Genomic DNA, 19,514 nt, shown 5'->3' on the forward strand with positions numbered 1-19,514 from the left:
CGTCCATCCCCCGCCCCTTCCTTGACACGTGATTTCCCTTCTCCGTTCTGGCCGTCCGCGTCACGTGACCGGGAGGAGGGCGGCCATCTTGGATACAAACACAAACAAGCGGCGAGAGGAGGAAGGAGCGAGAGACGCGGACGCCGCTGCGCCCCCCTCCCGGCCCCCCCTCCTCCCCCCCGCCCGGGGCAGCCGGTAAGAGGCGCGCGGGAGGGCGGCCCGTCGCCACGGGCACCCAGGCCCCGCCCCTCCCCCGGGGCCCCGCCCCCTCCGTCGCCAAGTAACCGGGCCCCGGGGCCGCGAGGGGGAGGGGCCCGGGCCGCGCGCGGGAGAGACGCCCCCTCCCCCGCCCCTCCCCCTCCCTGCGCGGCGGCCTCCGCAGCCCTTGGGCCCTTGGGCGGGGGGGGGGGGCTGGTCTCGCTGCAGCGGCGTCGGCGCGGGGGCTCCCTTGGGCTGCCCTTCCCAGAGAACGGGCCCGATCCATGCTCGGCGCTGGGGGGGCCGGGAGGGGTCCCGCGGGCGGAGAGGGGGAGGCCGCTAGATGGGCTGCCTGGAGCTGGCTTCGAGCAGCCGGGGCCATCCGCCAGCCGGGCCTGCTGCCCTTGGCCCCGCGTCTGGCTCGGCGCGTCTCTGCGGGGCTCCTGCCCGGACCAGGGGTGCGGCCGGCCATGGGGCTGCTGGCTGGCTGGCTGGGGGCAGGCGGATTTCCTCCTGGCCACGACCACCCCAGTCTCATCGGGTCTCGGAAGCTAAGCTTGCCTGGGAAGCCCTCCTGGGCTGGCTGCAGCTTGAGGCCACTGTCCTCCTGCCCCCCCCCCCCCACCACCATGTCAGCTAGGAGCACCTGCCTTTGCCCCTTGACTGCTGGCAATGGGGCAGGGAGGCTCAGTTGCAAAAAAGCCCCGTGAACAGAAGGCTGGTCCTTCACCGGTTGTCTCCTCCTGTGCCTCACGACTGCCAGTTCAGACCACCAAAGGTCAGGGGAGAGGCTCTGGCTGCTTGGCATGCAGGACGTCCAGTTGGAAAGGCCCAGGCAGGAGGTGATGGGAAAGGCCTCAGGCTGACACTCTAAAGAGCCGTAGGCGAGACGGACTTTGGCGGACCAGTGGCCGGATTCAGTAAGAGGCAGCCTCGTGTTTGTCCCACCAGCCCTCCCGGGGGGCAGAGGAGAGACCTGCCAAATAGGCGGACGCCCTCATCCATGCTGGCCATTGCCCTGCCGTGGTACGGGTGCCTGGCAGCCTCGGTCCTGACCCCGGCTTGAGGCCTGGTGCCTGTCATCAGTGCCCCCACCTATTGGTTGGACTTGCCGTTTCCATCTGTGGGGAGATCCTGAACCCCTTTCCCAGGCAATTCCAATATCGGTCCAAGCCCGAAGAATCTTTCTACGTTAATTGCCAGCGTGAAACTTCGGTTTGCTTAGCAGGACATCGTTTTTTCCAGCTCCTTCCAGCAGTTGCCAACCCAGAAACTGACTCGCTTATCTATAACTTGCGTCCCTTGTAGAGTTCTTGTGGCTTGAAGGGCTGGCCGGGCCGTGGCTGCTTGAGTGTTGCGCGTTTGAGGTAGTTGACCCGGACGGCAGGGAAACGGGGAGCGCTTATCGAGTCAGCTGGGCCTGCTGCTCAGGTGTCGTGTTGACTGGTGGTCTTCAGTCCTGCAATTGTTGGTGTTCTTGTTGAGCGACATATTTTAAAGCTGAGGCGCTTACAGCAGCAGACTGATGGGGCTGTTCTCGTGGAGCTCCTTGCCTTTGGCCCGTGGCTGCTGTCCCGTTTGCTGCGACTGCTCGGGAGCCCAGCTGAGGATCTCTCTCCTTCACCTGGTTTGCTCGTTTTCCGGGCGGGGAAGGACCGTGCCGCCTTGGCACAGCGGCCGCTGCAGGGGGAGGGGCTGCCTTGTGGGGCGGTGAAGGTCTCAGGGCTGGGTGTGGTGTGCCGTAGAAATCATGGGTGTCGGGCAAGACACAGGACGATAGCGTCCTTTTGACTGTGCTTGGCCCCTGACGTTTGGCCAAAATGTGCGTGGTCAGGGTCACGTCAGGTCTTCTGTGTTTGACATAAATGCCTGCTCACATTCAGCCTAGAGGCCATTATCCTGGGCCCAGAAGTGTTCTTAGTTCAGTTGCAATAAACACATGTTGAGTTCTGTCCTGGGCAACCTTCACGCTATATATGGCTTGAGTCCAGCGTCACCTTTAAGACCAACAAAATTTTATTAAGAGAATAATCTGTTGCCTGCTTGCAGTGAGAGAGTTTGTTGTATATTAAGACGTAGCATTTCCGGCCCCTTAGATCTGAACATCTTTAGCCTTTTGGTTCTTAGCTAGCCCAGGGTCATCCAGCCGGTGTCTGTAGCAAAGTGGGGATTTGAACCTGGGTCCAAGACTGACTCCTGAACCACGCTCGATCCTCTGTTTTTCTTCCCAAGGAGCCTGCGGGTCCCTTCCTCCAACTGGTGTGGGGGGTCTGCCTGAGCCGCAAGACCCAGGTCAGATAGTTCCCCCTTGGCCCTAGAAGCTTCCCAGGAACTGCTGGGCCAGTCTCTCACCCACCCTCCGTCTTGCAGGGCTGTTCTGAAGGCAAAATGAGCGGGACTGCTCTTTAGATCCTCACTGGAGATAAATAGCGAGCCTCCGGCTGGCCCAGGCCTTAGACTGAGACTGCAGGGAGTGCCTGGCCTGTGCCTGCAAGGGTGATTTCTTCGCTGAGGGCTGCCTGGACCCGAGGCTGAGTCTCTCCATCTGAGCACCGCGAGGGAAGCCCACAAACGGCAGCCAGCCTCCCGGCTTGAACCGTGGCCACTTGCACTCAGGAGGCGAGCCTCCTCTCCAGATGGGGATCCGTCATGATGAAGGGCAGATGGTGGTGCTGGGGGTAGCCTGGTCTTCGCTGGGCACCGTTGGCAGGACAGGGCCGCTGCCCAGGAAGTCTTTCATGCCTTTGAACTCCTAGAGTTGGATTGGTTGGTGTTTCCCATAACTGTGCCGGGGGGAGCAAGACGGGGATCGAGGGGAGAGGCTGCTGCATACAGTCAAAAGCGCCCACCCTTCCCCATGTTGACTGGCATATCTGGGCTGAGCGGATCGAGGCCGAAGGTAGCTGGGAGGGGAGTTGCCCCTCCAGGCAGGGCTGGATCCTGGGACTTAAACTCCTGTCTTGTCTCTTCCAGAGTTTCTCCGCTGGAACTGAGCCCGGCTCTGTTGTGGGTTGTTCCGGGAGGCTGCCTGCTGCCTTGGGACACAGCGGGCTCCGGGAGCAGCCTCCCCCAGGCACATGTGTTGGGGGTTGACTCGTCCTTCCTCTGCTGCCCGCCATTCTTTTCCGCCTCTCCCACCCCCGGCAGCAGCCTCCTCGGCAGCTTGAGAGGGAGCAGGGCGTTGTGAGGGGCTGCCCTCAAGGTGAGTGACTCTCCCTCCTTCCTCGGGGTGGCCCGGCCTCTTCTCTGAACTCTGCGGCCCTGTTTGGCCCCTTGCTTCTTCCCCCTTATTCCTGGAGAACTGGCTCTGGAGGGAACATGTCTGCCAGCAGGCCCCAGGGTGAGCGTCCTTCCTGGCCCCACGTATCCCTCTCTGGGCCTGGCTGTGCCCAAGCCTGAGAAGCAGAGCAGACAGCTGCTGGTCCATCGTCTGGCCGCCTCGGGGCCCCTTTCCTCCCTCTCCCCCCCATGAGAGGCAAGCCGTGTCACTTTCCGTTCTCTTCTTGCAGGTTTCCTGCTGTTGACGCTGGTCCCCAACTAGGAAGAGCGATTCTGGGTGCTGATTCTTGAGGGCACGAAATAGGTGGGCAGCACGTTTTAAAGATGGTCTTGGCCTCAGGCCTTCTGTCCCTGCCCTGCTAGCTCCAGAGGCTGCCTGCTAGGACCTCCTGGGTGTGCCTCCTCCAGAGTCTGTGGGTCTGGTTTCCTCCTTTGCTCTGGTTGACCACTGCTCTTTCTCCAGGGTCGTTGCAGAAGAGCAGCAAGCAAGAGAGTGCCACCAAGGAGGAGCAGGATGGCAGCTGAGGCACTGAATTTTGGGCCAGAGTGGTGCGTGTGCAGATGCGTCTGTCGGGCCCTGGGCAGCTGTGGGGAGGGGATTGGTCTGAGGGCTTCTGGCTCCCAGCAGCGCTGTGAGAGGTGGGATCATGCCTCTGAGAAGAGGTCCCTGTGACGGTTCTGCTGGCTCCGGTGTCCTTTAAGGTTGGGCAGCTGTCCTTTCTGTGGCTCCTGGGGTCTCACTGGCCACTGCTTCCATAGATCGGCTGGGCCGGGCCAGCGGGCCGCCTCGTCCACCCTGCTTCCACGAGCTTCCCTGGAGGGCTAAGCGAGTGGCACGGAGGCCCAGACTGGGTAGTGGAGGCCCCCTTTAGTTGCTGGGGCTGGCAGCTGTTGAGGGGCTGCTCCCTCATAAGCTGCCTGTGCTCGTGAGCTTGGCTGCCTCCTCCACCTCGGAAGCTCTTGTTGAGTAAAGATGGTCTCCTTTCATCTGCCCATAAAGCCTATTGGGTGAGGAGGAGCACTTTGCTTCTTTCGGCTGTGGATGGGGGTGGGCTCCCGTGGCCAGCCCATGAACTCCGGCCCCCTTCCATCCCATAGGCTCCGTGCGCTCTCGGGCGGTGGGAGCGTCACTTCCCCGCCACCTTCGCCTGCCATGCCAAAGTACAAACTAGCCGAGTATCGATACGGGCGGGAAGAGATGTTAGCACTTTACGTCAAGGACAACAAGGCAAGTGCTGGCCCTGGGCCCCCCCCCCCACGCACACACCTCCCTTCTGCACTTGCTTCGACAGGGGCCCAGAGGGGACGTGAGGAGTGCCCCCTGCGGATTTCGCCAGCCGCCTGGTTGGAGGCCTCCTCCCACCCCCAAAGCTTGGGAAGGGGGAGGCTTGTGCTGGTGAGGGGGGAGGAGCGAGGGACTTCTGCCCCCCAGCCCCTGATGGCATCTTCCTTGCCCCACTTGGGCAGGTCCCAGAGGAAATCCAAGATAAAGAGTTCTCTGCGGTTCTTCAGGACGATCCCCTGCAGCCGCTGGCGTTGGTACCGTTCACCGAGGAAGAGCAGGTGAGTGTGGACTCGGCCTGCCTGGCAGGGCTGGAGGGGCGGCCTGCGGGGGCTCCCCCCACTTCATCGGGCTTCTGCCTTTCCCTCCTTTCCAGAGGAATTTCTCCATGTCTGTGAACAGTGTTGCCGTGCTGAGGCTGATGGGGAAGGGGGGCGGAGCCGCCCCAGCCGGCGTCTCCCGCGGACGAGGTAGCGCACGGAGCCGAGGTACAGAGACGGGATGGGGGCCGTTTGCCCAGGGGAGCCCCCCCTGCAGACTGGGGGCCTTTTGCTTAGGGACGCCTCCTCTGTTCCACAGGCCGGGGCCGGGGCGAAAGCAGCTTTTACCAAAGAAGCCTGGAGGAGACAGAAGGAGCCTTTGGTCGTGGCAGTGGCCGGGAGATCCACCGCAGCCAGAGCTGGGACGACCGGTGAGTGTGGGGGTGGAGCTCCCGAGGGGCCACCGGGGGCATCTGCCGCCCACTTCCTGCTCTGAACCCCCCTGCCCCTTCTCTTCTCTTCTCTTCTGCAGTGGGGAGCGGCGGTTCGAGAAGCCCATCCGCCGGGAAGGAGGTACTGTGGAAGGTGTGCAGGGGCGGGCCGGGCCGGGGAGGGCTTGCCCAGCTGGCAGCTCTGGGGCTTTCGGAGGAGAAGTCTGACTGGTCTTCCCTGCTGACCACTCGCTCTTAGCTCGGGCCCCATTTGAAGAGGGGGCACCCCCAGGCCGCAAGGACTTTGCCCGGTCGGACAGCGACAACTGGCGCACGCTGCGCGAGGAGCACGAGGGCGAGGAGGAGAGTGCCACGGCCACCGTGGGCGCAGGGGGCAGCTGGCGGCAGAGCGGAGGAGCCCGGCGGGAGAGCGAGCGTTGGCGGTCAGCCAGCCCCGGTAAGGGGCCCTGGCGCCTGTGGCTGGGGGGGGGGGAGCAGGTCCGCTTGTGTGGCAGGGGCGGCCGGACTCGGCTGGGCCGGGCCGGGCTGACCTCCCCCCTCCTTTGCAGACGGAGGGCCTCGGTCGGCCGGTTGGCGAGAGCACGGTGGAGAAGGACGGCGGCGGAAGTTTGACTTCGACTTCCGGGACCGTGAGGACGAGCCCCGGGGTGGGCGTCGGCATCGGCACAACAGCGACAGCTTTGAGGATGAGAAGGACGGGCTGCCCGAGTGGTGCCTGGAGGACGAAGAGGAGGAGATGGGGACCTTTGACTCCTCGGGGGCCTTCATGCCCCTCAAGGTGTGTGTGTGTGGGGGGGAGTTGCCCTCCTTCCTCCGGCAGGGGCTGGCTCCCGGCACGCAAAGCGGGAATCCCTCAAGGCCCCTCTGCAGCTCCTCTTCTTCCTTTGGGGGCGGCCTCTGCGGCTTCTTCTCCTCCGCAGAGGTCTGGGGCAGTCAGCCGCTCTGTGCCGGAATGTGCTGCGCTTAGCTTGACTTGCAACCTTCAGGTCATCCGTCTGTCTGTCTGTCTGTCCTGCCCAAATCTGCAGAAGAACCCCAAAGAGCCCGTTCCGGAGGACCAGGAGCTGAGCTTCCTTCCCTTGCAAGAGGAGGACGAGGAGGAGGAGGAAGAGGAGGGCCAGAGGGAGGCGAAGGATGGCGAACGGGGAGAGAGCAGCAAGGGCCCTGTGGCCCCCATGGTCAAGGAGGGGGCTGAGAGAGGTATGAGGCTGCAGGAGGGAGGCAGGGCCCAAGAGAGGTCATTGGGGGGGCCGGAGAGGTCGGCTGATGGGCGCTCTGCCTCTCTCTTAGAGCGGATGGAGCTACAGCAGGTGCCTGACGAGAAGGTCTCTCCCGGGGCTCCGTGGCACCCCGGCACCCCTTTTTCCACTGCAGCTGATGCTGCCCCCGTTGGTGAATGTGAGAGCGCCGTGCCAGGGGCCGCCTCCAAGGGGGAGGGGTTGGCACCAGTCCCTGGCTGCATCAAAGATGCGGAAACAACCAATGGTAGGTGCCACAGAGGGTGTCTGAACTCCCTCCCCCCCCCGGTCATGTGAAGGCTGCTGGGTAGGAAGGGGGGGGATTTTGGTCTTCATGGTTTTGAGGGGGGCAGAGAGGGGCTTCCTGGGCGCTCCCTGTCCCGAAGCCTCCTGCGTGGCCCTCGTAGAGGCCTGGGGCTGCCAGCGATGAGCCGTGGGGCTGACCCCTCTCCCGCTCCCGCCTGTGTCCCCAGGGGCTCCAGGCATCCGCAGCCACCCGACTCGGGGCGTCCCTGCCATGCTCTCCACCGCCTCCGCTGCTGCTGCTGCTGCTGCCACCTCTTCCTCCACTGCTGCTGCTCCGGAATTCACAGTTGGGGACAACGAGGACGAGGACGGAATGAAGCACCTGCAGCAGGTGGGCTGGGCGGGGTCCGGAGGGGCCCTCCCTGGGGCCCTCCCTGCCTGGCTGTCCTCCTTTGTGGCTCACTGGGAAGGGAAGGTCGGTGGGAAGCTTGTGGGAAGGCAGAAGCCCTGCTGGTATTTCCTGGGCTTCAGGAAACATTGATGGTTACGTAATACGTGACGTTAAATCTCCTGCACTGCCGATCTTTAAATGCAGAGATGTGGGGGATTTTAGCAAATAAAATTGCAGGATCTGGCATATTTAAGGCATTTAGAAACAAAGATGTTTCCAGCATAAATTGCAAAGAGAGAGAGGGCTGGGGGGGAGCCGTGCGGCTGCTTCTGGTCCCAGCGGTGCCAGTGAAGAGCTGAGCTTCTGCCTCCCATCTTGGTCCATTCCTGTCCAGGACTCTTTGGGGCCAGTTTGGCAAAGCTCCCCTCCCTTTCCTTTTCCTTGTCGCCTGCAGGAAGCCGAGAAGATGGTCGCTTCGCTGCAGGACAGCTCCCTGGAGGAAGAGCACTTCGCTCAGGCCGCCGGGGACCACCGCAACACTGCCGCCGCGCTGCCCCTCTCTCACGAGGCCGCCATGAAGTGGTTCTACAAGGACCCCCAAGGGGAGATCCAAGGTGAGCCGGCTGGCTTGGCCGGGGGGGGGCGAGGGCGAGGGGCTGAGCAGGCCTCCGGTGACCGGCCCCTTCTGCTCCTCCTCCCCCCCAGGCCCCTTCACCACCCAAGAGATGGCCGAGTGGTTCCAGGCCGGCTACTTCACCATGTCCCTCCTGGTGAAGCGAGGCTGTGATGAGGGCTTCCAGCCCCTGGGCGAAGTCATAAAGATGTGGGGAAGAGTGCCTTTTGCTCCAGGCCCGTCACCACCCCCATTACTGGTGAGGAGGGAGAGGGCCGCGGGGGTGCTGAAGGTGCTTGGAGAGGGACGGGCACCAGAGCAGGCAAAGCCGGGGCTGGCCCACCTGCGCCCGCACCACAAGCGCCCCTTTGGAGCAGCGCTGAAGCAGGATGTGACACGTGAGGTGCGCCACTGTCTGTCGCCATGTGGGGGGAGGGCGGGCAGGGGCTTGGCTGCGTGTCCAGCACGGAGATCCTCCCGTCCCCCACCCACCCGTCACCCCTGCAGAGGGTGCTTCTCTCCCACTCCCTCCCTTTCTGATGGCAGGGGAGGCAGGCTGTGGGTGGGGATCACCTCTGGGTGCCGCTCCAGCCCGGGGGTGGGGGTGGGGGTGAGGGTATACCTCAGGTCTGTGAGCCCTTCCTTGGGAGCCCCCCCTCCCCTCCCCGCTGGTCTGCTTCCGTTCCTTGTGGCTTGGGGGCTTTCTGCTGCTCTGTGTGATGTCTGCCTGGGCTCCCCCCCTGGCCCCCTGGGAGGGCTCTTGGTCATGCCCCACCACCAGGCTGGGCTGGTCATCGGGATCACGTGTGCCCCCTTCTCTCCCTCCTGCTTGCCAGGGAAACATGGACCAGGAGCGCCTGAAGAAGCAGCAGGAGCTGGCAGCCGCCACCCTCTACCAGCAGCTCCAGCACCAGCAGCTACTCCAGCTGGCCAACAGGTATGCAGGGGGGGGGACGGGGGGGGCAGCGAGGGATGCAGCAGGGCTGGAGCCTCTGCCGAGGCACCTGCTCCAAACTGGTGGGGAGGAAGACGAGGGCCTGCTGGATGGGCCCGCCTACGGTTTCTCTTTCCCTCCCAGTAGGCAGCAGCAGTATGCCCAGTGTGCCCTCCAGCAGAAGGCGGCCACGGGGGATCTGACTCAGCAGCAGCTGGCCACCTTCCTGCAGCAGCTGCAGGCTCTCAAGCCAAGGTGAGGCCGAAGGGATGTGCCCCCCCTTCCCCCCCCCCCGAGGCCTTCTTGCCCGTGCTGCCCATTGCAGACTTCCAAGGGGGGACACCACTGGCGTCCGGCTCGCTTCAGACGGGCCCTGAAAATGTGCTGCAGTTTACCTCTGGTTAAGCCCACCGCCTCTGGGCCCAGTGGGGGATGTGCCCCGGTTCTCCTGCAGGGCTGCGAGCTGAAGGAACCGGGGCTTGGTGCCGAAGCCAGGCCCTCGGGAGCCGCGGGGCGGGAGGGTGAGCGACAGGGTCTCACGGTTGTCTTCCTCTTGCAGGGCCGGGGAGCAGGGGATGATTCCTTCGATGAACCGATCGATATCTGTGCCAGACACCGGGTCCCTGTGGGACACGCATACCTCAGCCTCATCACAAGCAGGTCCCGTTGGGCGACGGGGAGGGAGGGGGGAGGGGTTCCGGGGACTCCTGGGCGTGGCCATCAGCGGGAGAGGCTTCCTCGCCTGCGTTTCTGGTGGTTTCCAGTCCCTTCTCAGCCCTGTGTGAAATGGGAATAGTCAGAAGCCGCCTGTCAGGATCCTGGTCCGGGATCCTTTAGCGTTGAGAAACAGAGAAGCAGCGTTGGGGTCCTGTGAGGGGGGCCCCGGGGCTCACGGCTGGAAAGGTTAGCCGCCATTTCCCTGGGGAGGCGGCTGCGGGGCTCTGCTTGGCCTCGGCTTGTGTGAGACCCCGCTGAGCTCTCCCCGGGTCCAAGGCAAGAGTGGGCCTGGGGGGGGCCTGGAGAGAGGGGCTGAGGTCTCCTCTGGGGCTTTTCAGGTGGCGAGGCCAGCTTATGGGACATGCCCATCAGTTCTTCAACTCAGGGTCCAACCTTAGAGCAACTTCAGCTGCAGCAGAAAGTGAGTACTGGGGACGGGGGGGGGCAGAGGGGGCGGGGGGGCTGCCCCAGCTGGGCCCAGACAGACAGACATGCTCTTCTCCCCCCCCCCCAGCTGCAAGAGCGCAGAGGGGCGGAGCTCAGAGCCAAGCGTGAGGAAGACGAGCGCAAACGGCGCCGGGAGGAAGAGGAGCTGTACAGGCGCAAGCAGGCAAGGGAGGGCCCGGGGCGTCTTTTGCCTTTGGCCCCACAGGGAGGATCCGTTGGCTCTGGGGCAGCTGAGGCCCAAACCAGGATGTGACCCCATCATCAGTGGTCCTCAGCGAACTTGCTGGGAAGAAGCCCCCCCTCCCCTCCCCTCCCCTCCCCCCACTGCCATTCCTGCTTTCATGGAGCCCTTGGTGGCAGCCCGGAAAGGCCAGGGCCCCCCTCGTGCTGCCTGTCCTGACCCTTCCTTCCTCCCTCCCTCCCTCCCTCCCTGCTTTGTGCCCACAGCTGCCATCCTCCTCCTCCTCCTCCTGGGGCCAGCAGTCGGTGAGCAGCACCTCTGCCCAGAACAGCTTGAGCATGGCTGACATCCAGAAGCTTGGAGATGCGCGGGCCTGCCGGGAGCTCCGGGAAGAGGTGAGCCTGGTGTGTGTGTTGGTGGTGGTGGGGGGGCTGCGCTTGCCCCCAGAGGGGAAGGAGGGCTTGGCCTCACAGCTGTTCCCACTGTTGCCCTCTAGTGTCGCCAGCAGGAGCTGCTGCTGAAACTCCTACAGCAGCAGAATTCGCATCCTCTTTGGGGAGGTCTGGCCAAGCAGAACGTCTCCATGAAGGCCTTGCTGGAGCTGCAGCAGGAGACGGAGCGGCACCTGCAGAAGCAGCAGCGGGCCCAACAGAGAGCCGTGAGTAGACCCCGCAGCCCTGCCCCAGGAAGGACTCGTGCAGGGCTCCCTCGTCACCCCCCAGCACTGCGGCTTCCCTTCCCAGCCCTGCCCTGGCTCTCCTGGAGGCCCTCGCACCGGGGTGGCCCTTCCTGCCTCTAAGAGGGGAGGGAGGCGTCCGTCTGAGGCACGGGGAGGATGGTTGGCCCAAGTTCTGCCAAGCCCAGACGGCCTGTGGGCGAGATGGTGCAGCCCTTGCAGGCTCCCTCCCTCTCCTCCTCCTCTCTTTCGGCAGCACGGGGGGCACAGCCTCAGCAGCCTGCCCTCTCAGTGGGGAGTGGACTCCAGTCCGCTCTGGGGCGGTCACGAGAAGAGCGGCTCCATCAGCCTCTGGGAGGAGAGCATGAAGACCGCCGCCCCCCTCGCCCGCAGCCTCGGCTTGAAGAACAGCCGCAGCAGCCCTTCCCTGGGGTGAGTCGAGGGGGGGGGTGTGGAGGGGCTGCAGCTCAGTGGTAGAGCCTCCGCTTGGCGGGCGCGATCCCTGGCTGCATCTCCTGCTGGAAGGACCGGGAAGCAGGCGATGGGCGTGGCTTCTGTCGGAGGCCCTGTGGAGCTGCTTGCCCGTCTGGATCTCCCTGGAGCCAGGGGCTGAGTCGGTCTCGGGCCCCGTCCTGAGTTCACCTTGGCCCGATGCCCTCCTCTCGGCTCAGGGACACGTACAGCTCTTGCCGGCAGAGCAGGAAGAAGACAGACGAGGAGGAGAAGCTCCTGAAGCTGCTTCAGGGAATCCACAAGCCCCAGGACGGCTTCACGCAGTGGTGTGAACAGATGCTCCATGCCCTCAATACCTCCAGCAGCCTTGATGGTAGGGGCCCGGCGGCAGGCCCGTGGGGAGCTAGACCCCTGGATGGGGGGGGGGGGGACTTGGGAACTGGACTTGTGGGGAGCTAGAAGGACCAGAAGCCACACTCAGCCAGCCAGTTAAACTCCTTGCACAGAAAGATCCCACCCCCGGCTTTGGTGGGAGGGCCGGCGGCTTTGCCCGCCCGCTCCCCTGGGGATTGCAGGGCCGGTGGGAAGCTGGTCTGACCCGTGTGCCTCCCCCCTCTGCCTCCCCAGTGCCCACCGTGGTGGCGTTCCTGAAGGAGGTGGAGTCCCCTTACGATGTCCATGACTGCATCCGCTCCTACCTGGGGGACACCGTGGAAGCCAAAGAGTTCGCGAAGCAGTTCCTAGAGCGTCGTGCCAAGCAGAGAGCCAATCAGCAGCGGCAGCAGCAGCAGGTGGGTAGGGCAGGGGGCCCCTCGGCGGGGCCGGTTCTTTCCTCACTCCTCCTGGTCCGTTCCTTTGCCCTCTGCTGGGCCGGTGTTGCTAGTTCTGTCCTCTGTGGGCAGTAAGCCTTCCCTGACCCCTCAGCCCCTGTCCAGGAGGGTGTCTTGCAGTTTTGGGTTCACTCTGCTTTTCACCTTGTCATGAGTGGGATTTGAGCTGTTCTGGCTCCGCAGGGCTTTGAAAGGAAGCCCACCTGCCGCTTGGCTGGCTTTCTCCCATGAGGGTCCCCCTGGGTATGAATTCCGCCCTGAGCCTCGCTGTCCTGTTTCCTCTGGAGGGAACCCTTCCACCTGGGGGCGAGCTGCTTCCGGAGCCCCCTGCTGGGCCAAGGGGCATCTGCTCCCCGGCCGGCTCCCTTTTTTTGTGACGCAGCCAGATCTCCTTCCTTGCCCCTCCCCAGGAAGCCCCCTGGCTGAACTCCAGCAGCCTGCAGTCCCTGTTCCAATCCAACCACCATCCCAAGCAGCCATCGTTCGAGAACAGCCAAGCCGCGAAGATCAAGAGGCGCCCGATGATGCTCCACGCTGATCCCAGCATCCTGGGTTAGAGGGCGGGAGGAGCAGGGGCTGCCAGCGGGCGTGGCCCAGGGCTGGGCAGGGAGGGCTGTGCCTGCTGGCCTGGTGGGCGGGCGTGGGCCCCCTAACTGATGTGCCCCATCTTCTCCTCCAGGCTATGCCCTTCATGGCTCTGCGGGGGAACTGGAACCAGTAGAGGACTACTGACCCCCTGCCCCCAGCAATAGGAACCCCTCTCTCGGTCTCCTCTCTGCCACTGCTGCCTTGATTTCACCTGTTTCGGTTGGGGGTGAAAATGCACTGCAGGAGAGATGGCCTGGGGCCCTCCGCAGCCCCCCGGGCAGGGAACGGAGCAGGAGCGGCCAGCTGGCTGGACAAGGAGGATGTGGAGCACTTCTTCTTTCTTGACGAAGCACCTTAATGAACAAACAAACAAAAACCTTTTTCTGCCATGCACTTTAGCAAGACTTTTTTTTACAGTGACTTGTTACCGATTCAAAAAAATACAAGTTTTTTTGAGATTCTGAAAGATTTTTTTTTAAAAAAACATGAAAACCTACAAAAAAAGTTTATCTTTAAAAGAAAACACTTATTTTTCACATGGGGATAAGTTTAAAATGTGAATGGCAATTTCACAAAGGATTGATATAAAAAAAGATTTATAAGACAAAAAAAAACTTGAAGAAATGCACTTAGAAAAAACCTTTTTTCTTTTCTCCTTTGGATAATTGTGTACCTTCTTGGGTGTAAATACTGTTCAGAGACCCCCGCACAGTATATTTTCTCTTACAAAGAGGCCATTTTATATGAGACTTTTTCCTTTTTTTAAAAAATTGCACAAAAATGCCTACCCTGGTTTTTTTGTTTTGTTTTTGGTGTCCCTTTTTGTTCTTGTTTTTTCTCCCTGCGTCATGGATGGATGTTTCTGTTTGTCTAACAAGAAGAAAAATCGTCTACAAAAAAACAAATTTACACTAACAACGAAGCGGGTTTGCTGACAGGCTGGTCCCGGATTCCTCTTGGCAGCTTCTTCCTGGAATCTTGCAAGGCTCCGCCCCTTTTATAGCCACTCCCACCAAGATCCTCCCTCGGCTACCAGGCTGGCAACCCCCCCACACACACCTGAAGCGCACACCCAAAGCCTTTTTTGGGGGCAAAGATCTCCTCTGTTTGCGTGGACAAGTTGCACTTTTTCTAAGCTTCCGAGTGGTGTGACTTTTTTTACTGCCTCTCTTTCTCCTTCCCCACCAACCCCCTGTTTTTATTTGAGGGGGGGAATCTGGATACAGACAAGAATCAGTTGGACGAGAAGTTCCTGCAGGGGGGAGGCGGCCTTCGGCAGGACTCTTGACCGCAGGCTGCCCCGGCCTGTCCACACCCTCGGAGCAGAAATGAATGTATCTGACTTGGGCAGCGTCGGAGCCCCCTCTCCACCCCCACTCTGTGGTCTCTGGCAAGAAGGGGCAAGTACTGCGGGGCAGAGGGCCACCTGGCAGGGTTGGTGCCCCCGGAGAGCATGGGGGCACGCGGGGGGACATTCATTGGCTTTGGTTTGCATTGGGGCTCTGGAGTCGTTTTGAATCCTCGCACCCCACCCCGCCCAGTTTTGGGGAGGTGTTCCCAGTATGCTTTTGTGTGCAGGTGGGGGTGTATCTAGAAAACCCTGGCAGAGAACCTTCTTATGATTTTGCTTGAATTAGGTGGGGGGGGGTTGCTCACAAGGAATCTCTCTTTTTGTTTACAATCCACAAGGAGTCCCATTGTGGGGGGGGGGCAGAGTTGCATGCAAGGTCCTCTTGAGTCTGTTTTTTGCGGGGGTGAGGATGTGTGGCATTGGAAGTCAATCACCCCCCTCCCCCTCCCCAGTATGAAGTTGTCCAGAAGTGGAAAAAAGTGGGCTGCAAGGATCCAGGCCGTGGCCCCTCCTCTTCCCACGTGAAGGTGGTGGAAGAAGCCGTGTGGCGTCGTGGCCGCCTGCAGGGCCAGCATCTGAGGAGCCCCCGGATCCCGCCTTGCTGGCCCGTTTGAGTCGCTGTGAATGCTGCTTCGTTGCGACCCCTCGACTGCAGGAAGGACTTGGAAGCAGCCGGAGCCCCGTCCCGCCTCCCTCCAGTGGCAAAAAGAAGCCTCGATCAAGTGCAGCTTTTGAGCAAAAAAAACCCAACCTGAATCCCATTTTTGCGTTCATGACCAAACTGGTAGAGGCTGCCTGATATGTGTGTTGGCTTCTTGTCCCTCCCCCCCCCCCTCGGTTTCTTGTAATGTCCACTTCCAGAAGACCCCACAGGCTTCTGCATGGAGGCCCATGGAGCTGTGACGTTATTTTCTATATCATTTTGATAGTCCTTGTAATTGATACTGTGATGTTTTAATGGTTACTGTGTTACAAGGCAGGATGAGGCCTTGAAGGGAATGGGGGGATCTGCCCCCAATGTGTCTGCCTGCCCCCCCACCCCAAAGACAGCTGCCTGGCTGCCTGACACCTCCTGGGGGGGGCGGGAGTCTTTGGCTTCCTGTCCCTCCTGCCCCTTTTGGTCAGTATTGGTCCACTGAGAAGACCTTGCGGAGGCTGTGCCAGAGAGTGCCCCCCCCCCCCAGTCACCCTGCTGCAGATGGCCAGGGCTGAGTCCTGGAGCCAGTGTTGCAGGCATCTGTCTCCTGCTGGGGGGAGACCCTCTTTTCCGCGTCCAGCAGTGTTTGTGGGAGCCGCGACAGGGCTGCCATCTTGGAGGCAGGTGCCGATCGCTCTCCTCCCCCCCTGGACACTGCAGCAAGAATGTATTTGGGAACGCTGCCTCCCAGCCGGCTTCTGTCCGAGGGCTGTTTTCTTCTTTCTTTTTGTTCGTTGGCCCTTTTGACCCATCGTTCTTTTGGGTCGTGAAAAGGGCCGGGGGGGGGGGCGTTATTCCCTCCACCCTTCTGCCATATTCCCCCCACCCCGTTTTATTTTCTTTGCACCAAAACTCGGGGTGAGGGGCATGCATGTGAGCAGAAATAATCCTAAGACTTTATCAAGGTACGGGCAAAGTTTACAAGAGAGAGCTCCTTCTGCAGAGGCTGCGGCCCTTTGGGGCTCCCCATCGTGGTCGGGCGGAGGGAGGGGTGGCATGTGGCTCCCCTCCCCTGGCTGGAGGCAGACCCCCGCAGCTCTGGAAGGGGGGCCCTTCCATCTTTCCATGTGCAGCCCTGGGATTTGGGTTCTTTTCAGTTGGGGACTCCCTCGCCCCCCCTTGTACTCTGAGGTCTCCCACCTCCAGGCTAGTGGGGGGAGGGCTCTGCGTGCAGCTTTTGCCTTATCAGTTTTTTATAAGAGAGATTCCGAGGGGAGGGGCGTTGGGAGGGAGAAGACCTTTAACATATGCTCCCCCCCCCAGTATTATTTCTAAATGCCTAGCAATAAGAAAAAAAACCACATTTCAGTGGGCATTTGTTGTAGCACCTGGCGCGGCTTTGGCTTGCAGCTGCCCTGGTTTGCAGAGAATGCTCCTGGGGAGGGGGCACCTCCAGGGGGATGCAGGCAGCCCACCCTGTGGCAGAAGGGTAGCCCTGCCCGCAAACCCTTCTACCTTCGACTGCTGGGGCAGCCCGGCCCTCCTTGTGGGGGGGGGGTGTCTTTTGGTGCCCATGTCTCCTTCAGCAGGACGCCTTTGCATCAAAGGGGGGGGGGGTTGTTGTCGTTCTGTAGGACTGTTTTGATTTTGTTTTGTTTTTTCTTGGTTGCAACCATTTGGAATGTGACGATGAATGTAAAATGGGGTGGGCTCCACCGGTCCTGGCCCGGAGGGAGGGGGGGAGGGGGGAGGGTCTCTGTGTTTAAAGGGACGAGGCTTGGGCAGAGCTGCCTGGGGGGGCAGGCAAGTGCTGTGCAGCTGGTGGGAGGCAGGAGGGCGGCGCTGCTCACTTTGGGGGCCACCCCTTCCCCCCCCCGTCCTCCTGCAGTGGGCTTGTGCTGATGCTGGACTCCCTGGCGGGGGACGGGTGGGATCCGTTCCAAGCCCCTCTCTCTGTCTCACGCGTGTTCCCAAACTAGTGACTGTTTTGTGGGTTTTGTTCTTAGATTTTCCTGATGCCTTAAATTGTAGACCTGTCGCTTTGGGTGGGGGAGATCCTTTGTGGTCATTACGATGAGGGAGAGGCGTTGGAGCAGGGCGGCTGGGGGCATGTCCGGTGGGGGGCTCTCCCTTCTGCCATGGGCCATGCTGTGTTTTTGGGAAAGGGGGGTGTTCCTTTGCAACGGCCATCGATGTGGAAGGAAGCCAGGGCGGGGGTGGGCTTGGGACCACTGCTGCTGGCTGGGCTGTGCGAGGGCTGCCCTGAGGCAGGGCCACCGGTGTCGGCAGGGCCCACCTGCTCCACCCTCGGGAGGGGGCTGTCCCCTTCCCACCCGGGCTGGGTGAGGCTTCTGTCCGATTCCCACCTTCTAGCCGTCCTCTGCCAGGCCGGGCTAGAAGCGCATCTACCTCCCCCTGCCGTCGGCGTCCGTCCGTCCGCACAGAGACGAGCCCCTTCCCTGGAGTATTACAAGAAACTGTGAACGGGGAGGCCCGGAAGCGGCCGCAGAGAACTTGGACTCCCGGCTCCTCCTGAGAGTGGAAACATGTTTACAGACTTCACCGTTTTCTGGTGCAAACAGGCAGCCCTTGGAGGCTGGGGCGAAAGAGCGGCTGGACCTGCCGCCTCCCCACAGACTTCAGCAGAGGGGGCCCAAGCTCCCCCCTCTCCAGGCTGGGGGGGGCAGGCTGCCTGCAGGACTCCCCGGAACGAGCAAGGCAGCGCCGGGGCGGCCGGAGCCGCCGCATCCCCCTTAGGCTTACGGGAGGAGCCCTGAGCGGCCAGCCGCCTCGGAAACTGGACCCGGACCCTGGGTCGCGTTTGCCCCCAGCTGCAAAAGGGGCTGCCTGCCTGCCTGCCTGCCTCCTCCCTGGCTCCAGTGGGGCACAGGACTGTTGAGATTCTGCTCCTGCCCCGTGAGGGGCAGGCTGGTCTCTGCTGTAGATATTGCGCCTCTCTTTGCTCGCTTCTCTTCCAAAATATGTAGGAACTGTTCAGCTTTCAATATGGTATGTGTATAGCCCTAGGTATAAGATGCCAAATCTCTCCCCCTGTCTGTATGGTATTTTTCTCACGCGTATCCTGTAATTAGCCTCCTGCTCCTCCCCCCCCCCCCACTAGTTTGCAAGGAAATAAAAGTTTAGATGGTTTGTGAAGCAGGCTTGCCTCTCTTTTTGAGTGGGATTGGGAGGGTCTACAAGGACAGAAGGCCCCTGCTTTTCATTCCCTGGAGGGGTCTCCAGGGGGCTTCCCATCGCCTCCCTTCCTCTTCCCACAGCAGACAAACTGTGAGGCGGGGGGGGCGGGGCTGAGAGAACTGGGACTGGCCCAAGGCCCCCTCCCCCCCCCCCAGCTGGCTGCAGATGGAGGAGCAAGACTTCCAGATTAGAAGCTGTCCCAGGACACCACACTGGCTACACCTGTACAGCCCAGGCAAGAGCTGCTGTGTGCGCACACACCATCAACTATGAAGGAAACTTTGTTGGGTTCTCAGCGTCCTACCGGACTGTGGCCTCTGGCCAAGAATGATGCACTGGATCTTTTGCACGGGTGAGGGCAGACTCCTCAGTGCCCGTGGATGGTACCGCTGCCCCTGTCCTCTCTTGGGGCCTCACCGGAAAATAGCGTCCCAGTTTGCAGGCAGACGGGCAGCAGCTGGGCTTGGAGGTTGATTTCTTCTTCTAGTCTTTCATTGGGCAGGGAATGGGCAGCCCTGGGAGGCAGCGAGCTGGACAGGATGGGGGGGGGTCACTTGATCCTATGGCCGGCGGTCCGCTCCAATCACACCACCCCCAGAATACTTGTCGGGAAAGAGGTCCTCGCCTAACCCTGCCTGAGGTCAGCCCCAAGACTCCCGCTGGGCAAGAAGAGGGTGCTGCAGACCAGCAGGGCCCCATCCCCCCCCCCCTGCCACGAGTGCGGGATCCTGCAGGCAGCCCCCTTTTCCGTCTCCAAAGGGCCCCCATCCCGAGAGGCTGGATGTGTCCAGGGACTCCAGCTGCCCTGATCCTTTGGCAAATCCCACCCACCCCCTGGCTGCAAAAAGCCTTTGACCTCCCCTTCAGCTGCATCTCTCCTTGGTTCAGCCAGCCACCCTCTGAGGCACAGCCCGTTCGCTGCTGACAAGAGCCAAAGGCAAGGTGGGGCCCCTCCTCACCCCCCGCCCCCCCCCATCCTGGGATGCTGCAGGCCAGGCCTGGGGGCAGAGGAGGCTAGGTGGCTCCTTCCAACACTATGAGCGGTTGGCTTTGTCCTGACAAGCCCCCTCTGGCCCAGGACTTGCAGGGCGGGGTGCAAGGAGAGCCCTCCTACCTCAAAGCCGATCAGGACGCTTTCCTTGGGCCTCTGATGGACACAATGCTGAGCCATGATGGTAAATCTTAGTTCGGTCTTTTATTCATTGTGTATGTAAGACTCCTTGAGCTCCAGGAGGACAAAATGCAGTGGACATTTCAAACAATAAAATGGCCACCTCCCCGTCTTGAAGGTGACCTGGGCCCCAGGGTTTGCTCCCACCCCCCCACACACACACCATTTCTAGGAGGAGGGCACTGCGCTGCCTGGCCCAGGGGGGGGCAGAAGTTCCTGCTTCAGCGAGAGGGCGGCCAGCCCGTGGGGTGAAGGCACAGCGCAGCAGCTGAACAGCAGGGCCGACCCCTGCCCTCCCCCCTTGAAAAAGGGTCCAGGAAAGGGGGAGGGGGCACCAACCTAGTCCTGCTGCACTAGGGCCCCACCCCCAGC

The 19,514-nt window shown here is 61.8% G+C and overlaps 1 protein-coding gene across 10 annotated transcripts; it reads left to right on the forward strand.

The window, feature by feature from the left end:
- Positions 1-60: 60 nt before the first annotated feature.
- GIGYF1 (GRB10 interacting GYF protein 1) lies at positions 61-17,929 on the forward strand. 10 transcript variants are annotated; one of them, XR_013227080.1, is made up of 29 exons: positions 61-195; positions 3,172-3,400; positions 3,708-3,781; positions 3,941-4,026; positions 4,576-4,705; positions 4,945-5,040; positions 5,136-5,247; positions 5,339-5,450; positions 5,552-5,604; positions 5,710-5,907; positions 6,020-6,249; positions 6,500-6,671; positions 6,762-6,956; positions 7,183-7,346; positions 7,801-7,960; positions 8,052-8,362; positions 8,796-8,896; positions 9,038-9,148; positions 9,453-9,553; positions 9,949-10,031; positions 10,125-10,220; positions 10,505-10,633; positions 10,735-10,896; positions 11,171-11,346; positions 11,586-11,740; positions 11,995-12,158; positions 12,608-12,749; positions 12,877-14,185; positions 14,589-17,929. XR_013227080.1 is itself a non-coding variant. In XM_077315481.1 (28 exons), the coding sequence occupies exons 4-28, from the start codon at positions 3,992-3,994 to the stop codon at positions 12,927-12,929; spliced, it is 3,441 nt and encodes a 1,146-aa protein (XP_077171596.1). In that variant the 5' UTR covers positions 61-195; positions 3,172-3,400; positions 3,708-3,781; positions 3,941-3,991; the 3' UTR covers positions 12,930-17,929. The 10 variants fall into 10 exon arrangements, 9 of the variants coding, with proteins under 9 accessions (XP_077171596.1, XP_077171598.1, XP_077171603.1 ...); XM_077315481.1 differs by having other exon boundaries at positions 12,877-17,929; XM_077315483.1 differs by having other exon boundaries at positions 9,041-9,148; positions 12,877-17,929.
- Positions 17,930-19,514: the final 1,585 nt, after the last annotated feature.

The sequence above is a fragment of the Paroedura picta genome, chromosome 16 (assembly GCF_049243985.1).
Source record: "Paroedura picta isolate Pp20150507F chromosome 16, Ppicta_v3.0, whole genome shotgun sequence".
Taxonomy (NCBI): Eukaryota; Metazoa; Chordata; class Lepidosauria; order Squamata; family Gekkonidae; genus Paroedura; species Paroedura picta.